The 20,057-nt window shown below is 44.1% G+C and overlaps 1 protein-coding gene across 3 annotated transcripts in view; it reads right to left on the reverse strand.

Moving 5' to 3' along the window:
• Positions 1 to 20,038, reverse strand: part of LYAR (Ly1 antibody reactive) — a 22,435-nt gene extending 2,397 nt beyond the window's left edge. The window contains exons 1-8 of one of the 3 annotated variants that reach the window (XM_032135717.2): positions 19,919 to 20,038; positions 16,729 to 16,782; positions 13,566 to 13,740; positions 11,729 to 11,843; positions 9,596 to 9,703; positions 9,401 to 9,484; positions 4,298 to 4,700; positions 3,491 to 3,577 (exon numbers count right to left, since the gene is read on the reverse strand). In XM_032135717.2, the coding sequence (XP_031991608.1) occupies positions 3,491 to 3,577; positions 4,298 to 4,700; positions 9,401 to 9,484; positions 9,596 to 9,703; positions 11,729 to 11,843; positions 13,566 to 13,687 (919 nt within the window). In that variant the 5' untranslated portion in view covers positions 13,688 to 13,740; positions 16,729 to 16,782; positions 19,919 to 20,038. Of the gene's footprint in view, positions 1 to 3,490; positions 3,578 to 4,297; positions 4,701 to 9,400; positions 9,485 to 9,595; positions 9,704 to 11,728; positions 11,844 to 13,565; positions 13,741 to 16,728; positions 16,783 to 19,485; positions 19,723 to 19,868; positions 19,886 to 19,918 lie in introns of those variants that run through there. The other 2 variants (XM_032135718.2, XM_058430198.1) reach the window with 2 other exon arrangements.
• Between the last annotated feature and the right edge of the window lie 19 nt (positions 20,039 to 20,057).

The following is a 20,057-nucleotide window of genomic DNA, read 5'->3' on the forward strand; positions in this document are numbered from 1 at the left end:
AGGAGTTCAAGACCAGCCCGGGCAACATTGCAAGACCTGTGTCCTCACAAAAATTTAAAAATTCGCTGGGTGTGGTGGTGTGTACCTGTAGTCCTAACTACTCAGGCAGATTGCTTGAGCTCAGGAAGTTGAGGCTGCAGTGAGCCATGATCACACCAATACACTCCACCCTGGGCAACAGTGAGACCCTGTCTCAAAAAATAAAAAAATAAAAAAAGTTACCCAATAGGATAATTTAGAAAACAAAAAAATCTTTAGGCTCTAGGGCTAGGTAAAGAGTTGTTAGCACAATCCATAAGATAAATTGATAAATTGAACTTTATCAAAATAAACACCATTTGCCCTAAAAAAGACTCTGTTATGAAAAAATAAGCAACAGACTGAAAAAAATTCACAAACCGTATGTCCCACAAAGGAGTAATATTTAGAATAAAAAAACTCAAATCTCAACAGTTAAAAAAAAAAACAACCCCACAAAAACAACCACAACCAAAAAAACCCCAAATAACTCAAATTAGAAAATAGGGGGAAAAAATTTTAAAAAGAGAGCAGATATTTCAACAAAAAGATATACAGATAGCAAATATGCACAGAAAAAGATGTTCAACAACATTAGCCATTAGGCATACACAAATTCAAACCACAATGAGCTGTTACCACACATCTATCAGAATGGCAAAAATACAAAACAGTGGCAACGCCTAATGTTGACCGTGATATGGAGAAACTGGATCCCTTACACTGCTACTGGGAATATAAAATGTGTACAGCCACTCCTGAAACCGCTGGCAGTTTTTTCCTTTTTAAATTTTTGTGGGTACACAGTAGGTGTATATAGGGTACATGAGATATTTTCATACAGACATGCAATATATATCAGAGTAAATGGGGTATCCATTATCTCAAGCATTTATCCTTTTGTGTTACAAACAATCCAATTATACTCTTTAGTTATTTTAAAATGTACAATTAAATTATTATTGACTAGAGCCACCCTGTTGTGCTATCAAATACTAGGTCTTATTCATTCTTTCTATTTTCTTGATACCTATTAACCATCCCCACCTCTCCCACAGCCTCCCACCACCCTTTCCAGTCTCTGGTAACCATAATTTTACTCTCTATCTCCATGAGTTGGCAACAGTTTTGATTTTTAGATCCCACACATAAGTGAAAACATGCTATGCTTGTCTTCCTGTGCTTGGCTTATTTCACTTAGCATAATGACTTCCAGTTCCATCCACGTTGCTGCAAACGACAGGATCTCATTCTTTTTATGGCTGAATAGTACTCCGTTGTGTACATGCACCACATTTTCTTTACCCACTCATCTGCTGCTGGACACATAGGTTGCTCCCATCTTGGTTATTGTAAATAGTGCTGCAACAAACACGGGAGTGCAGGTATCTCTTCAACACAGGGATTTCCTTTCTTCTGAATATACACCCAAACAGTGAGACTGCTGGATCATACGGGAGCTCTATTTTTAGGTTTCTGAGGAACCTCCAAGCAGTTCTCCATAGTGGTTGTACTAATTTACATTCCCACCAACAGTGCACCAGAGTTGCTTTTTCTCCACATCCTCGCCAGCATTAGTTATTGAGCTGGCGGTTTTTTAAAAAGAATATGCAACTACTGTATGACACAGGATTGAACATTCACTTCAGAAAAACCGACTTAGTTCACACAGAAACCTGCACATCAATGTTTACGGCAGCTTTATTCATTAATAACCAGAGATTAGAAACCACCCAGGTGTCCCTCAACAGGGGAATGATGAAAGAACTGTGATGCATGCATAGCATGGGATACTCCCCACCAATAAAATGAATACTGATCAGTTCAGCAACCTGGGTGAATCTCCAGAGAAAAATGCTGAGTGAAGAGTCAATCTCAAAAGGTTACATACTGTATGATTCCATTCATAGAACAATGTGAGATTACAGAAATGAAGAACAGATTAGTGATTGCCAGAGGCTAAGGAGGGGGTGGGGGTGAGAGGGAAGTGGCTGTGGCTACAAGAGGGCAGCAGGAGGCAGCTTTGCGCGATGGCAATGGAAATGGAAGCGTATCAGTGTCAACATCCCAGCTGAGATGCTGTACTACAGTTGTGTAAAGTGTTATCCTGGGTGGCAACAAGGTAAAGGGTACACGGATACCTAAGGACGCCCGAGTCTTCATTATTTCTTACAACTGCATGTGAGTCTACAAGGATCTCAAAACAAAAAATGTCACAACAACAACAAAAATAACCATTCCAGTTGTCCCCCTTGATCTGCAGGGGACAGTTCCCAGACCCCCAGTGGATGCCTGAAATCATGATGGTACTGAACCCTATATATGCTGTCTTTTCCTAAATATTCATGCATGCCTATGACAATGCTCCACTTATAAATTAGGCACAGTAAAAGATTAACAATAACTAATAATAAAATAGAACAATTTTACAATATACTATAATAAAAGTTATGTGAATGTGGTCTCTCTCTGTCTCTCTAAATACCTTACTATTCCTCACCCTTCTTGTGGTGAAGAAGGCACAGAGCAGGACAGCAAGAGATCTCGCCATGCTGCTCAGAACAGCACGCAATGGAAAACTTAACAATTGTTTATTTCTGGAATTTTCCATTCCACAGATAGGGGGGCACTACTGTTTACAAAGTTGAGAAGGGGGTTTTAAGCTTAGAGATCTAACCCAATGCTGGCAGTCACTGAACTCTGCTAATAAAGCTGCAGGCCCATTTGAGTCATTGGACCTGTTCTGAACTGCAAGATCCTGGGGGTTGGGGGAGGTGGCAGAGAGATGACGACTTGCCACCTCCTGACAGGTGTGAGTGCTTCAGGCCTGAAGAAGCAGGAGAGAAGCTTTGTGTAAGAGGCAGCATTTCAGAGGGCCCGTGAAGGCCAGGGACTGGATTCTGAGGTTGAGGATACAAGCAAGGAGACCCCAGAAACAGGCCCAGAGATGGGCAGGGGCACAGCTCAGGGGACTTCTAAGAGAACAATGAAAGGCAGGGGCAAGAGAGTTGGGGAGGAGCGAAAGGGAATAGGGTCTCAGAAAGCTATATTGGGCTTATTTAAATTTCAAAGATAACACACATTTCCAAACCAGACTGCTTTACTTTTCTCCTTAAAGACAGTGGGTGAGAGGCACTGTAAGACTGACTCACACACCCTAGAGAACTGATTTTACTTTCAAATTCTTATACATGCCTCTGGAGGGTAAGACTCTACCAGAAGTGCCCGGGTTACACCTTCCTTCCCCAGAAGGGGGCATCTCTCGGCCCCTCTCCCAGCCTATAAGGGACCGTGTATTTCTTTCTTTTCTTTTCTCTCTCTCTCTTTTTGAAAGTAGTACACCATAGCTCACTACAGCCTCAAACTCCTGGGCTCAAGTGACCCTCCTGCCCCTGCCTCTCAAGTAGCTGGGACTATCAGCAAGAGCCGCTATGCCCAGCTGTGCTCTTCGAATGACAGCAGTGATATATACCTTTTGCAGGAGCCTCATCGTCTTCTGGTTCTCCGCCCTCAGGATGCTCTGGGAGCTTCATCTTTTTCTTCTTAGAATCTGTTTCAACTAAGTATTTGGAAATATTTTTTTTTTAAAGAAGATTTTGCATTTATGCTAGCAGCTACCATTTAATGAGATCTTATGCAAGCTAGGCACACTCCACGTATCATCTCATTTCTTCTCCAGGCTTCCCAGCCCCAGTTTATAAAACCCCAGGAGGGTTTTATCCTCCTCCATGCTGGAGATGGGACGAAGGGAGTTGAGAAGTGAGGTCATTTGCCTGGGCAGGGCCCAGCTCTGCCTGGCCACAAAGCTTATGCTCATTCCCTTACTTGGTTCAAAACACAAGGTCTAGCTGGGTGTGGTAGCTCATGCCTGTAATCCCAGCACTTTGGGAGGCTGAGGGGGGTGGATCACCAGAGATCAGGAGTTCGAGACCAGCGAGGCTAACGTGGCGAAACCCCAACTCTACTAAAAATACAAAAATTAGCTGGGCCTGGTGACACACGCCTGTAGTCTCAGCTACTCAGGAGGCTGAGACAGAAGAATCGCTTGAACCTGGAAGGTGAGGTTGCAGTGAGCCGAGATCATGCTACTGCACTCCAGTCTGGGTGACACAGCGAGACACCATCTCAAAACAAACAAACAAACAAAAAAAAACAAAAAACAAAAAAAACAAAACCACACACACGCACACAAAACACTAGGTCTAACAGGCTTAAATATCCCACATTCACAGCTTTCCCGGTTTTTAGACGAATCCTAGAGCGTGAGCTAGCCACTTACCTTCCGAGTGCCTCCGCTTCCTCTTCCCTGCACCCACATGTGCCTCTTCCTCGCCGACGCTGTCCTTGCGCTGCTTCTTCTTCTTGCTCCTCTTCCTTGCAGAGCCGTTGGCCTCGGGGACTTCCTCCCCACCAGCCTCAAGGTCAGCCTCCTGTCCCTTTTTGCGCTTCTTAGGCTTCGGATTCCTTGAGTTTTCCTGGTGGTTTTCTAATTTTAGTTCTTTCTTTTCTCTTTTCCTTTTCTTCTGCCGTTCTTCCTTTCTTTCTCTTTTATGCTTCTTCACCTCCCCTTGCTGTTGCACGGCATCTTTCACTTTGGAGGCTGGAACCTTGGTGGAGATTTCTGCATGTGGATTTGCCATTGGGTGGAGTGGCTGTTGATCCTGTTCCTTATTGACTGGTTCCTTATCATTAAGCAAAAGCAAGAAACACATATTCATTTTAAATGTGTAAATAGAGTTGTCACGTTATTGCCTGGGCCTACTACATAAACTGTTCAAGAAAAATGGTTGGTAAAATCCCTTACCGTTTTATAACTGTGACCCCCACCAACAGCTAAAATGGAGCAGTAAATATACAAAATGGGAAACCACTTCCCCCAGTCCACACCCCTCTGTCTGCACGGAACAGACATCATTTTCATTCCACTGGAAAGGTGAAGAATCCTTATGTCGCTGAAGATAAGACCTTTCATTTCGGCTCATTATTCACGTTTTAGATAAGAGAAGAGTACTTAGGGGTGGTAGAAACCACTGGATGTTATGTGTCTGCAGACCTGGGTTCAAGTTCCAGTTCCGTTAATTCCTAGTCAGGTGACTAAGGGCAAGTTATTTATCTGTTTCAAGCCTATTTCCTTATCTGTAAAATGAAAGGTAGTAATACCTACCTTACACACGGACGGATGAGACGAGGAAAGATCCGTCATGTGCCTATTAGCATAGTGATGCCCAATAAACCAGCCCATTGTGTGTGAAGAGTTTTGTAAATTATCAGCCTTAGAAAATGGTACTGTTATTATCATCATTATTCAGACTGGGAAGTTACCATTAGAAGAATGGTCACCATTCTCACCATTCTTTTTTTTTTTTTTTTTTTTTAATGGAGACAGGGGTCTTGCTCTCTTCTGTTGCACAGGCTGAAATGTAGTGACACAATCTCAGCTCACTGCAACCTCTGACGCCCAGACTCAAGCAACACTCCTGCCTCAGACTCCCAAGTAGCTGGGACCACAGGTGCAAGCTACCATAACCGGAAAATTTTTCTATTTTCTATAGAGACAGAGTCACCATTCTTTAAGTATGGAGGTGTCTCTCTTATGGTTACCCCTGTTAAATGCATTACCTTATTTATGTATATTTTTGAGACAAGAGTCTCACTCTGTCGCCCAGGCTGGAGTACAGTGGTGCAATCTCAGCTCACTGCAACCTCCACCTCCCAGATTCAAGTGATTCTCCTGTCTCAGCCTTCTGAGTAGCTGCGATTACAGGCATGCGCCACCACACCTGGCTAATTTTTGTATTTTTAGTAGAGACGGGGTTTCACTATGTTGGCCAGGCTTATCTTGAACTCCCAACCTCAGGTGATCCGCCCGACCTGGCCTCCCAAAGTGGTGGGATTACAGGTGTGTGCCACAGCACCTGGCCTTGCATTACCTTATTAAAATCAGCACATAGAGCCTACTTTAAACAATGACATCAGCAAGTTCAGTCCTATTCCTTCCTCAATTCCCTGAGCTCCTTTCTCAAGAGATGACCTGGAGCAATTTATTGAACTGCTCCATGTTCCCTGATGCCTCTGGAGAGAAAGGGAGTGGCCAGTGGCTGCTTCCAGGTGTGAGAAACCACTGAGCTGATGCACCTGCAGGCAGGGGTTCAAATTCCATCTCTGTTAGTCTAGCCCAAGGACAGGGTAAGTTACCTACAGTCTTCCTCCTTTAGGAGATTGTGGGGTAGCAAGGACTATGTCCTCAAAACTGGACCAAATAAAAAAGAACAAGCTTTCACTACAGTGCAAGGACTCAGGACTCAGGACTCAGACCTTAAGGCTCGATCCTTGGCTATAAGAGCAGCATTAGAAAATGGATACTGGGGAGGCTGAGGCAGGAGAATCACTTGAACCCGGAAGGCGGAGGTTGCAGTGAGCCAAGATCACAACATTGCACTCCAGCCTAGGTGACAATAATGAAACTCTGTCTCAAAAAAAAAAAAAAAAAAGAAAACAGATACTGTAGGCCGGGCATGGTGGCTCATGCTTGTAATCCCAGCACTTTGGGAGGCCGAGGTTGGGAGATCACCTGAGGTCAGGAGTTTGAGACCAGCCTGGGCAACATGGTGAAACCCTGTCTCTACTAAAAATACAACAATTAGCCGGGCGTGGTGGCGAGCGCCTGTAATCCTAGCTACTCGGGGGGGGCTGGGACAGGAGAATCTCTTGAACCCGGGAGGCAGAGGTTGCTGTGAGCCGAGATCATGCCACTGTACTCCAGCTTGGGTGATAAAGTGAGACTCTGTCTCAAAAGAAAAGAAAAAAAGAAAATGGATACTGATCTAACAACTGAAGTTTTCTCAGTAGCAGTGGTTTAGCAGCATCAAGTTGTTAAGGCTCATGGGGTAAAGGGCAGAGGATGATTTCAGAGATAGACTTAGGAAGAAGGGGACAAAGAAATTTCACATCTGTCCTACAATTCCGTTGACATCTTCTAGTAAAATATTATTATTATTATTTTTTTTTGAGACTGAGTCTCGCTCTATCACCCAGGCTGGAATGCAGTGGCACAACATCAGCTCACTGCAACCTCCGCCTCCCAGGTTCAAATGATTCTTGTGCCTCAGCCTCCCGAGTAGCTGGGATTACAGGCGCCTGCCATCACACCCAGCTAATTTTTGTATTTTTTGTAAAGACAGGATTTCACCAAGTTGGTCAGGCTGGTCTTGAACTCCTGACCTCAACTGATCTGCCTGCCTCAGCCTCCCGACGTGCTGGGATTATAGGCATGAGCCACCGTGCCCACCATAAAATATTATTTTAACCACTGACAGTCTGAGACCCTAGCCTCCCTTCTACACAATCCAGACCAGATTTTCAGCTAGTGCCTTGCCTCTTTGTCTAAACCAACTCCTCAGCCACAGGGAGAGAGGGAGGGAGGCACACATTTACCCATCTGGCAGCTGCTCAATAAACAGGTGAACCAATTCTTCTCCATCTTTTTTACCTCATTACACACTCTCCTCAAATGTGGTCTCCTCTGTGATGCCCTGACTCTTTCCTAACCGAGCACCTCCTTCAGTTCTGGCCTCCCAATGCCTCTGGCTTCTTCCCAGTGCTGATCAGGACCTGACATTACACCATGGACCCGTATGTGGTGTCTATCTCCCCCACTAGAACATAGCTCCAAGCAGCCAGGACCTTGGCTTAATTACAGTTGCATCCACAGTGATCAGGTGAACTGTGATGGGGTAGAGGACAGAAAAGCATCTGACCTGACATCTGGCAGAGTTACAGGAGGATAAACAACCAAGGTACGGAGGACAAGGCCTCAGGACCCTCTGCTCTGCACTACAAACACGGGGTATGCTGGGAGGGCCGCGGTGCAAAGGCAGAGGTAAGGGATGACAAGCTGCGTTTTGCAGAGCTCAGGGTTTACCAGGGGCTGTTTACTCCTTACTTTATTTAATATTTAATATGTTCATACTTCAAAAGGGAAACTGGAAAAAACCTTCTAAAACCCTGCAGTTGAAGCAATTTCAAATCTTTGATTCTTAGTTAAAACAGAAATAACCTTAAAAAATAGGTGCCACATAAAGGCCAATCTAATGATCGGTTATACGGTTTCAGAGGGCCAATTTGTATATTCTGAAAGAGACAAACGCTAGGTGTACTACCAAGATAAATTTTCATTTTGATGCCCACTTGCTGCCAAAAGTATTCTCTCTACATAAGTGAATCGACTCCCAATAATTTGACTAGAATGACAGACCAGTGGGGTTCTGACCCCACTGTTTTTTGAAACTGATATTTACACAAAAATAAACAATGTAATCAACAATGTGGCTAAAAGATACCAAACCAAGATTTTCTACAATATAGTCCACATTCAGGGTCTCTATTAAACCATTTTGACTAACAGGTGGCTGACTCAATTACTCGAAGGGAACTCTCCTTCTACCAGAAGGAAGGCGCTTCAAGCAGACTGCTCATCTACCTTAACTGCAACCTTCAGAGGCCGCTGCGATCCCCTCATCCCTTATCCACAGAAATACCTCGTCACTACATCCTCACCCTGTTTTATTTTTCCTCATGCACCACCACCTGGGATACTTTAGATTTTTTTGTTCAGGGCCTGGCACAGATCAGGCACTCAGTTAAGTATTAAATAAATGAATGAATATTACTATCCACATTTTTTTTAGATAAGGAAACAGGCTCAGAGGCTAAATAATGTGCCTAAGATCAAACGTCAGGCAAACTGCACAGCAGGGATTTGAACCAGGTCTGTCAGAAATCCAAAGCTCCTGTTCTTTCCCATGTATCTATCTCCCTGCCTGATTACTAAGCAAATCATTACATGCTGGGCTGGCACCAGTATCAAACACTGGGACAAAACACCTTGCTCTTCACAATAAGGAAGTCTCTGCAGTGCATTCAGTTTCTTCCTTTCCATAAATGAAGGCACTAAGAGGTTCTCTAAAAAAGAAGGCTGGGCCAGGTGCGGTGGCTCATGCCTGTAATTCCAGCACTTTGGGAGGCCAAGGGAGGCAGGTCACCTGACGTCAGGAGTTCGAGACCAGCCTGCTTAAAACGGTGAAACTCTGTCTCTGCTAAAAAAAGAAAAATACAAAAAATTAGCTGGGCATGATGCCTCATGCCTATAGTCCCAGCTACTTGGGAGGCTGAGACACGAGAATTGCTTGAACCCGGAGGCGGAGGTTGCAGTGAGCCACGATCGCGCCACTGCACTGCAGCCTGGGCAACAGAGTGAGACTCTGTCTCAAAAAAATAAAAATAAAAAAGAAGGCTGCCTTGACTTCCAAAAATAAGAAATTCCCATTTCATTATTACCAATTATTTTTGCCACACTGCAAATCTAAAATCAGATCTGACTTACACTGTTGGAAGCTTCAGAAAAGATATTCCACACCTGGTCCAGAATGAATTCATTATGAACTTTTAAACTGTTCTTCATCCAATTCTGTAAGAAACAAAAAGAAAAAGAACTATTGATTCCACTTGGACAGGTACACACAAGCTCAGTCACTGATGGGCCACACAGCCCCCTCCATTCAAGAAAGTCAATTCATACCTGAAATTTCGCCTTTTTCCTGGGAACGTTGTCGAAAGCACTAATTTGCTCTAACAGTTCTCTTACTTTGGGGCTGACATTGGGTCTCTTTATTAATTCACTAATTTTCTACAAAAAAAGGAAGAAAAAAGAAAAACAATAAACAACCAACATGAGTTTCATGAAAGCCAATTGAAAAAGTCCTTGCCATGGCTAAAGGGTTCACGTTTTAAGCCCAGATTCTGTATTTATGTCTATGCTTAAAAATATATAGATTAACTTCTATTAACGTAGTACTGGAGTCCTAGCCAGAGCAGTTAGGCAAGAAAACAAAATAAAAGGCATCCTAATTGCAAAGGATGAAATAAAATTATCTCTGTTCACAGATGATGTGGTCTTATATGTCAAAAGCCCTAAAGAGTCCACACAAAAATTGTTAGAATAAACAAATCCAGCAAAGTTGCAGGATACAAAATCCACGTTGAAAAATCAAGTTGCATTTTACATAATAACAAGAAACAACCAGAAAGAGAAATTAAGAAAACAATTTCACTTGCAACAGCATCAAAAAGAATAATCAGGAATAAACTTAACTGAAGAGGCAAAAGACTTGTTTACTGAAAACCAAAAAATACTGCTGAAAGAAATTAAAGCAGACACAAATAAATGAAAAACATTCCGTACTCAGGGACTGGGAGACTTAAAGTTGTTAAGATGTTAATACTACCCAAGCAATCTACAGATTCAATACAATTCCTATCAAAATCCAATGTGTGTGTATATATACGTTTTTGCAGAAACAGAAAAATCCATCTGAAAACTCACATGGAATCTCAAAAGATACCAAATAGCCAAAACAATCTTGAAAAGAAGAAGAAAAATGCAGATCTCATATTTTCTGATTTCAAAACTTATTACAAGGCTGTAATAAGTTTCTGTAGTTTGCTGACCCCTGCTTCAGAGGATTTCATTGGTGTGACAACAGCACAGACGGAACTCACAGACCCATGCACCTCAACCTTAGGGTCTAGGAATGTCATCTGGTTTTTAGAGAATTGCAGAGAGTGCCCAAAAGTGTGGCTGCTGGTTACCAGCGCAAACAGGATTTCATTAGCTTCTTAATCTGCTCTTGTAAGTCCTTTGTGAACAGAAATACCCTCCCAGTAGTATCCTCATTCAGTAAGCTAGTTAATGTCTGAAAAATTCATTTTTCAACTCTATTATCAAATGGAGCGATTACTTTTTACTGGTTTTTAGAAAAACACAGAATTTTCAATAGATGGCATCTGTCTTTTCATTATCCCACCTTCCTTTCTGAATCCTTCCTCCTGCTACCTATTCCGTAAATGATCAGTAGCATTCTGAGTTATACTTCCCAGTGAATTAGGGAGTCAATGCTTCTACCATTTCTATTGTGCATGTTTTCATGCTATTTTAGTTAAGTAGAAAATTCTCTACATTGATGAAAGATCTTTATTTTGCCTAATTCTAATGACTGGAAGACATGACAGATTAACATGGCTTGAGTTATAAAAGCTGCATTATCACTAGAAGCAAGGAGAGATTAGAAGCTTCCACTTAGTTTTACAGCCAAGGGAAAGCTAATGAGAATTCTAAAATTTTTTTTCAAGAAATTAACAAAACACATGGATTAAAGGTATAATGCACCGCAACTGTTTTAACAGCTAGAAGAATAAAGAACTTTCTTTTCTATTTTTTTTTTTGAGATGGAGTCTCACTCTGTCACCTGGCGCAATCTCGGCTCACTGCAACCTCTGCCTCCTGGGTTCAAGCAATTCTCCTGTCTCAGCCTCCTGAGTAGCTGGGATTACAGTCACCCACCACTATGCCCGGCTAATTTTCTGTATTTTTAGTAGAGATGGGGTTTCACCACGTTGGCTAGGCTGGTCTTGAACTCCTGACCTCATGACTTGCCTGCCTCGGCCTCCCAAAGTGCTGGGACTACAGGTGTGAGCCACCACACCCAGCCAAAGAATTCTTTTTCAAGAGGTTTTAGTTCAACCTGTCTATCCTAGGACATGAGGTTCCCAGGGCTTGTCTGCAGGGATGACATATTTACTCTAAGTCTCTTGGGCTTCCAAAGAAAGCGGAAGCTGTCAGAGGAAGCTACTCAATGAGTTAGAAAGACGTTACCTGAATCCACGCCTGCTGTTTAATGTCGCCTTTGTGGGTTTTACCTTCATAGCCTTTGCCACCATACTTCTGATCTTCACTTATGCATTTCACATGGTTTTTATAGTCATCGCCCCTTTAAAGTGATCAAAAGTTCTGCTATTAGACTGATACCCAAGTTGGAGGCGCTAATACCAGCATGCTGCCACTACCTTCTGTGGTCTATACTGTATATTTTCACATGTGTCTACCACACAAGCACCCCACCTATTTCACTTATTCTGTTTACAGCTTCCTGGTCAGAACCACATCCCCCTTCCTCCAAAGTCTTCAATATGAAACCCATCACCAAACTTTCCCCCATTTTTATAAACACCTTAAGCTAAATTGATAGGCAGTATTTTTTTTAAGTCATAAGTGTATATATACTGAATAAACAAGAAAATAGTTCTATGCAATAGAGTAGTTTTTTTAAATTACAAAAATCTCAATGTCTAATAGACAGTCAATAATTAGTTGTAGAATAAATCAAAAACAGATATAAAATGGCAGCATGAGGTTACCAACAGTTCTGGATCCCTTAGCGTCCCAGGAAAAAAGAAAACTAAATTCTCTCTCATATAATCTTTGTAAAGCTCTATGGGGTTCTTCAGGGAAATGTTGGGGACAAGGCCCAGAACAAAGTCCCCTAATGAAAACTCAATTTTAACCTACTTTATATATCAAGCTTCCTCCTAGGATTACATCTGAATGGAGGTTAGCAGTTTCCAAAAAATCACTGCTCTAGAATGAATTAAAAGAGAGTATTAGCCAGTACCATCTGAATGCCTCAGAGGACACTGGGGCAGATGCAGCCAGAAGCCAGCTTCTTGCCTGGACCTTCTGAGGCTGAAGGGGAATCAACATGAAATTCATGAGGGGAGCCCTCTGCAAATGACCCACCTGAAGAAACGGTGTCTAAGGCAGGATCTGTCCTGTCCCTCCTCGCTAACTCCTCACATTCACAGAGGCCTCCTCAGTGGAAGTGTCTCCTGACACACCGTGGGGCCAGAAAGAGCCTCACTTTTACCAGCACCTCTGATTTTCTAGGGAGGACATAGTTTCCTCTGCTACCAGCCATCTCCCCCACTGTGAGCTCATAAATTCACTTTCTGGTTCATAAGTCCATCTCTCCACTGTGATGGGCACACGATACCCACGGTCTAACGAAACTGGCTCTAAACCCCTGGAGCCATCTTCCATGCAGTTAGTTCCCTGGGTCTGATAACAGTGGCAATGCAGCAGCAACCAGTGTCACCAACTGACTGAACGCTCTAATCATCATAACTCCCCTTTCCCTAGTCTTCTCTTTAACATATCCTCAAAAGCAAATTGTTTAGTAAAGCACATTTTCCGCCCCCCCCCGAGATGGGGTTACTTGCTCTGTCGCCCAGGCTGGAGCGCAGTGGTGAAATCTTGGCTCACCGCAACCTCTGCCTCCCGGGTTCAAGCGATTCTCCTGCCTCAGCCTTCCGAGTAGCTGGGATTACAGGCACCCACCACCACGCCTGGCTAATTTTTGTATTTTTAGTAGAGACAGGGTTTCACCATGTTGGCCAGGCTGGTCTTGAACTCCTGACCTCATGATCTGCCCACCTTGGCCTCCCAAAGTGCTGGGATTACAGGCCTGAGCCACTGTGCCCAGCCTAGTAAAGCACATTTTAAAGAATCACACCAGTTTTAATCAATGGACCATACCAGTTTTTAGTCTTAATTTCGTTCTTCAAATTTGCCACTATTTTTCCAAGCTTTGTGGGGCCAAGGCTTCCAAAACTGATCTGCCTTTACTATGGATCTACATGAATTCTGTGAAGCTTACCAGAAATCTTTACCGCAGTCAATGCAAGAAAGGCATTCACAGTTTCTGCAAACAGAGACGTGCTTTTCCACTTGTATTTTCTTCACTGATTCACCACATGCATTGCATGTAAAAAATACCATTTTTAGGTAAATGGCTAAATATTCTCTATTCAAGACAGGTTTTAAGTCTTGTCCTAAGGAAAAAAAGACAATTATCATTATAAACTGAAACTTCTCATTTCAATAAATGGCTCATGCAGCTAACTTTTCAACCATAATTTCACATGAAAAAACAGAGTCAAAGCTGATTAGCAATCTACATAAAATTCCACCATTCATATAAGTAAAACTAACATTAACAATGAGAATGGCTAACATTTATTGTGTTCTTAACATGTGCCAGGCACTATGCTAGAGGCTTTACATGTATTCACTTATTCAATCCCCACAGTAACCCTATGAGGGAAGGACTATTATTGTTCAGAATTTATATGAGGTAACCGAGACACAGAGATTACATAACTTGCACAAGGATGCACGCTTAACAGAACCAGGATTTAAACCTGGCAGATTGGCTCTCGAGATGAAGAGCTTTGAGGGTGTTAAATCTTACTTTCCGTAATACCTTAAACTCTCTCTGTGTATATGAAACTTATAGAAGGCATTGCAATTTAGGTGTACACTACAAACTATTTCAGGTCCTCAAATATACTAAGAACACAGCAAGAGGAAAACTGAGTGAAGTTTAGAAAGTGAAGAAGAGGCAATTCTATGGGCACAATTTCTATGGCACTAAAAGCATTCATATCAATATTACTATATATCTACAAAGGTTAAAATGAGGACATGCGCCTCAGCTGTAATGGACTGGGGCCTCCTTCATGTGGCAGCTTGTCAGACATGTCAGAAAGAAATGGAACCACGTCCAGGTGTCCCAACTGCTGGGTGCTGAATTACTGGAGTTCACAAACCCAGGTGTCCCGAGCACTGGCCCAACAAGAAGTATGTCTGAGCCGGGCGCGGTGGCTCACGCTTGTAATCCCAGCACTTTGGGAGGCCGAGGTCGGCGGATCACGAGGTCAGGAGATCGAGACCACGGCGAAACCCTGTCTCTACTAAAAATACAAAAAAAATTAGCTGGGCGTGGTGGCGGGCGCCTGTAGTCCCAGCTACTCGGAGAGGCTGAGGCAGGAGAATGGCGTGAACCCGGGAGGCGGAGCTTGCAGTGAGCCGAGATTGCGCCACTGCACTCCAGCCTGGGCGACAGAGCGAGACTCCGTCTCAAAAAAAAAAAAAAAAGAAGTATGTCTGCACACGCACATAAACATCATTGTAAAATTTCACAGAAATGCTACTGTGCTCAGGAAAACACAAATTCATCTAGAAGTGTTAGAGAAGTCACAGTAATTTTCCATACTTACATAATTTTTAATCACTAGATTTTAAAACAGCATTGTTGTTTTACATTGTAAGTTTTACGCAAAAATACTGAGAACTGTTTAACCCAGAGCTTTCTTTCTCATTATGAAAATAAAGGTGAGGGTCAAGTAAACCGATGCAACTTACTTCAGGGTAGGACTTCATCCAACAAGCTTTCAGTACAAATGACCTACCCTTGGTTTGCAGAGAATTCCCATGCATGAAATCACCGTTGCTCCTCCACCAGCATGTTTTGGATCACTGCCGGTGGGGCCACACCCAAACAACGACCAGGGTTATTCATGTCCATTCAGCCTTGAATGGAAATGTACATCCTGGCTGCATCTCCAGGGTTCACAAAGGCCCAGCTGGTCTCTTGTGGAGGCCTCTTGCCCTGTGGGACACTATCAGACACCAGCTCAGCTTCTACGCTACATACAAACCACAGACCCCTGACTCCGCGGTCCCAGGCCCCACTCCTCAGCTCACTATCAGTGTATGTTAGTAAGCGGACAGCATGTGGTCAGCTACAACCTAGCATCAAATCCTCAGGAAGGAAAACATGACTACCCTCGATGTGCTGCAGCAACTGTCATCTTCTCACCTGGTTACTGTAAAGATGTGTGATACTGTCAGGCTCCTGGGAGCTCGAATCACGTTTCCCACCACCCAGCTCCCTCAAAGCTTACCATTCTAAAAAAGGCAGAGGGATATGATCAACCTGTCAGGCAACAAGAGCAGCTATCCTGCCTGACAAGGGAGAACAAAGGCTGGAGCAAGAGCCAACATCACATCCTCAAAGAGCGTGGAGGTGCACTTTGGTGTAAGAGCAGGAATAACTTATTAGTCACCAAGAAATAGATTGTCATCACAGGCACAAGGTGAAAGCAGCCGTGATATGCCAAATTATCTGCTGAAAAACTTTAAAGCACTTTTCTAACAAGATACAACAACAAAAAACAGTCTCTGAAACTTAGATATGGCTTAGAGCTTGCCAACCTCTGTTGCTGAGGACAATTCTATTTCTTGATGGAGTGGGAGATGGGAGGAAGAAAGGTTTTGACAAGGCTTAAGAGTCAATTGAGAGATTCCTGTCCCAGCAGGTCAGAAATTTAAGGCCTAGGAAGGAAGCTGGAAACAAAATATATTGACTGGAAGAAGCAGTGAAAGCAGTGATGCTGACAAAAAGATACTCAAGAGTAACTGTGCAAAACATTCTATCTCTCTGGAGATCGGCTACACACTACAGTGTAATTAAATATCAATTCAGAAGGTGATTAGAATCTGATTACATGTCCAGCTAAAAAATAACTCTCACATCATTTTCATTTGGTCTTTACTTGTTTAAGGCCGAATGGGTGGACTGCACAGAAAGTCAGAACTGTCTCTCCCTGCCTTCCTCCGGATTTTTACACTTGCCTTGAAATGGGAACAGCTCTGTGTCCACTTGCTTGGCTAATGAGCTAATGTCTGTAAGGAGCTTACCTCTCCCTTATTCAGACCCTGGAGGACAGTCCAGCACCCTGATTACACCTCAAACCCACCCTAGCCCCAGGCGAAAATACCTGTAATTTATGCCATAAACACTTGCTTGGGCTTCAAAGAAAAGCTCAAAACCATCAGAAGCTTCAAAGTCAGCCTAACTGCACAGCAGACAGGGTGTCCCAGGTCTTAGTGCAGGCTTAATATTCATAAGTGTAAATGCTACAAACTTACAAAAAGCCGTCCTGTGGAAATTCAGTCTGTAAATGCTACAAACTTACAAAAAGCCGTCCTGTGGAAATTCAGTCACTCCAATGGAAGACAGCAAACATTGCCTAAAACAAAAAAGTAAAACGGTATTGTTCAAATTCCACAAGACTAGATAAGCATGAGGAAAATTTAAACTTTTAAATGATGTTTTGGCAAGTTTGGAACATTTATGCTTCTGAACTTATGAAAACTTAAAACTGCATTAAGATTTTGAGGACACCCAGTCTGCCGGGCTCAGATGTGACAGATTTCAACATTTAGCCCTAAGTGTAAAAAGATGGCAGTTTTTTTATGGGGCTGGATCTAAATAGAGTCCTCTTTTCCTTCCCTGGCTCCCCAACTCCCTCTGCCCAATGTCCAGTCCCAGTGCAGCCAGATGGATTCTACATGCTTTCCCCCTGGCCATATGCGCATGTTAAAAGACAAACGCAGGCACAAGGCAGTGTTCTTGGACTGGTTGAGAGCACACTTGGGTTCTTGCTCAGTCACTTTAACTCAATTCGGCAGACATTTCCTGAATGCTGATGCTATCCTATCCACCCAGATACACCTGGGGCCCTCACGCAGGTCCTCTGCGTGTGCTCCTGGCTGTGTCTTCGTCTGTCTGTATGGTCAGTTTACTGAGCTCTCATCACATGCCATACCCACGAAAAAGATGACGGGGTGTGCACCATAGAACACATGATCATTAGCTCTCTACAAAGCCATGTCCCATTTATGAACACAACTGCACCCAAGACAACTAAGACTGCTATGATCATACTACCTCCATCTGGAGAGAAAACCTAAGGCTCAGGAGGGTAAGTGAACTGCCCGAAGTCACAGTAAGTGGCAGAGGTGGCCTGAAAGACCAGGCAGCAAGCCCAGGCTCCCACCCTGCCTCCATCTTGACCTGCCATGTCCTAGCCGTTTGCTTGGTGGTTACTCAGCACCTGGGACCTTGAGGTCCTCATCCAAAGAGAAAAAAAATTAAAGTACAAGATGACTTTCCATGTATAAATATTAGAACCCTAAGTCTTCATTATAAAACCTCTGTGCAGTGGGCAAGGAGACCACCCATGTCACAGGAGAGGCTGTCGGGCTGGACAGCAAAGCTAGCTGAGGGGCAACAGCCAGTGGTCAGTAAGGGGCTGGCAACTTGTTAGTCTTCTCTTAACAAGATGGTTGCCAGCTTTTGCTGGACAGGGCCCTGACTCAGGGGTAGAGGATCTGAGCTGGAGCCTACATCTGCTAATGTCAAAAAAGTCATTAAAAACTAAATGACCTTAAGGCACCTTAACTTCCCAGAATCTGTTTTATCTGTAAAATGGATCTAATACCTAACTCAAAGCATTGGGTGGAAAGTTAAATAAGACACCAGATATGAAAGCTTCATCCCTGCCCAATTGTAGAAAGATTTCTCTGTGACCTACCAATTTGCACATCAATGCTATTACACCCAGCCCCCTCCTAAACCCATGCTCCTTTAAATATGACCATCAACCCACCCATTTATGTTCATAAATTCACTCCAACCTTCTCTGGCTCCTCACCCCATGGGTGCCTACTCTACCAAGTTCCCTGATAACATGCCCTTAGGTTTGGTTCTGAGATTGGAATGATTTTTTTTAATCTTCTTCCCTCTATATATTTTTGTATTACTTATGAAATTTTTTTTCTTTTTTTCTTTTTTGAGACGGAGTCTCGTTCCGTCACCCAGGCTGGAGTACAATGGCACGATCTCAGCTCACTGCAACCTTTGCCTCCCAGGTTAAAGCAATTCTCCGGCCTCAGCCTCCCCAGTAGCTGGGATTACAGGCACACGCCACCACGCCCGGCTAATTTTTGTATTTTTAGTAGAGATGGAGTTTCACCATGTTGGCCAGGCTGGTTGTGAACTCTTCACCTCAGGTGATCTACCCTCCTCGGTCTCCCAAAGTGCTGGGTGACAGGCATGGGCCACTGCACTTGGCCTTGACTATCCTTAAAATATTCTTGCATGCACATACAAACGCTGACCTACACATCATTACCACCACTACCACTGAATCAGCCCACCTGAGGGGCCTGGCTGGCAACCCCAGGACATCCCCCACTGAACACTGTGACCCTGAGCATGCCACTGCCTCTTTAAACTTCAAGTTCTCTCATCTGTGAAACAGGAAGTCAGGCCAACTTGACAAGACTCAAGCCCCTTCCACGGGTAGCATTCTGAGAAACCATGGCTATGGTGCAAGAGAAGGGCAGACAAACATACTCCGTCCACCATCTTGCCTAAATCTTTGTGTGTGAGGCTGACAAGGGTTACAATGGGTGACATTCAGAAGGAGAGAATCTCTCCCTTGTTCCTTGCAAAAGCCCTGGGAAGTAGGTGCACCTATCTCCACTAAACAGATGAGCAAACTGAGGCACAGAAGCCATGTCTCTGCCTCCTACCCCACCCACGGCATCACCAGCACTGTTTTAAACACCATCCCTTCACTCGAGTAACTACCATGTGTCAGGCACTATGCTAGACCCTGGGAGCCTGGGGCACAGTGTGAATAAGTCCCAAGTGGGCCCTCTCTGCTAGAAATCAGGGTTGCAAATACAGACCCTACCTCATCCCCCTCCCTCTCTCCTCAGAGGTAGGTGCTGCAGAGAATCCTAACATTCATGGAGCACCCAAGCCCTCTCATAGGAGGTTAACACACTTCTACTCATGTAATCCTCATCACAGTCCTCCGAGTTAGGTTCTATATGTCATGACAGATGAGGAAACTGAGGCGCAAAGAGGTTAAAAAACGTACACCAGGTCATCCCACATCCAGGTAGTGGCAACCCAGATTCACACGCAGTAGTTACTCTGGTCCTAAGTATGTGCTCTGGACCGCTACATCCTAAGGCCTCCTCTTTAGGGACTGATCTCCCAAGGCTCAGAGAAGAGCCCTGTCTCCAACATGCAGCAAGCCTGAAGCCCAGTCGGGCGGTGACCAACCGTCCTGGTTTGGCCAGGCCCAAGGGAGTCCCCAGGACGCGGGACTTTAAGTTTTAAAACTAAAACGAGTTGGTCACCCTAAGTCCAGGACTCCTGCCACTTCCCCAGAGCAGGAATGAGATCTGAATGGAACTCCTTCCTCCATGCGTAACCCAGAGGGGCTGACGGTGGAAATCCCGCCCCTCCCCTACTCACTCTCTGAGCCCCAGCCTCCTAGGTCGGACCTGTGGGCCACCGCCCCTCACCTCTCAGCCAGCGCCCGCCAACGGTTTCAACCGGCCGCGGGGAGCACGTGGACTAGCCACCGCCAGCCCAGCGCTGCAGCTACCCGCCTCTCAGGCTTCGCGGTGCAGAATTCACTTCCGAACCACCCAGCGCGCCTGC

This window comes from Hylobates moloch, unplaced genomic scaffold (assembly GCF_009828535.3).
Source record: "Hylobates moloch isolate HMO894 unplaced genomic scaffold, HMol_V3 SCAFFOLD_17, whole genome shotgun sequence".
NCBI lineage: Eukaryota > Metazoa > Chordata > Mammalia > Primates > Hylobatidae > Hylobates > Hylobates moloch.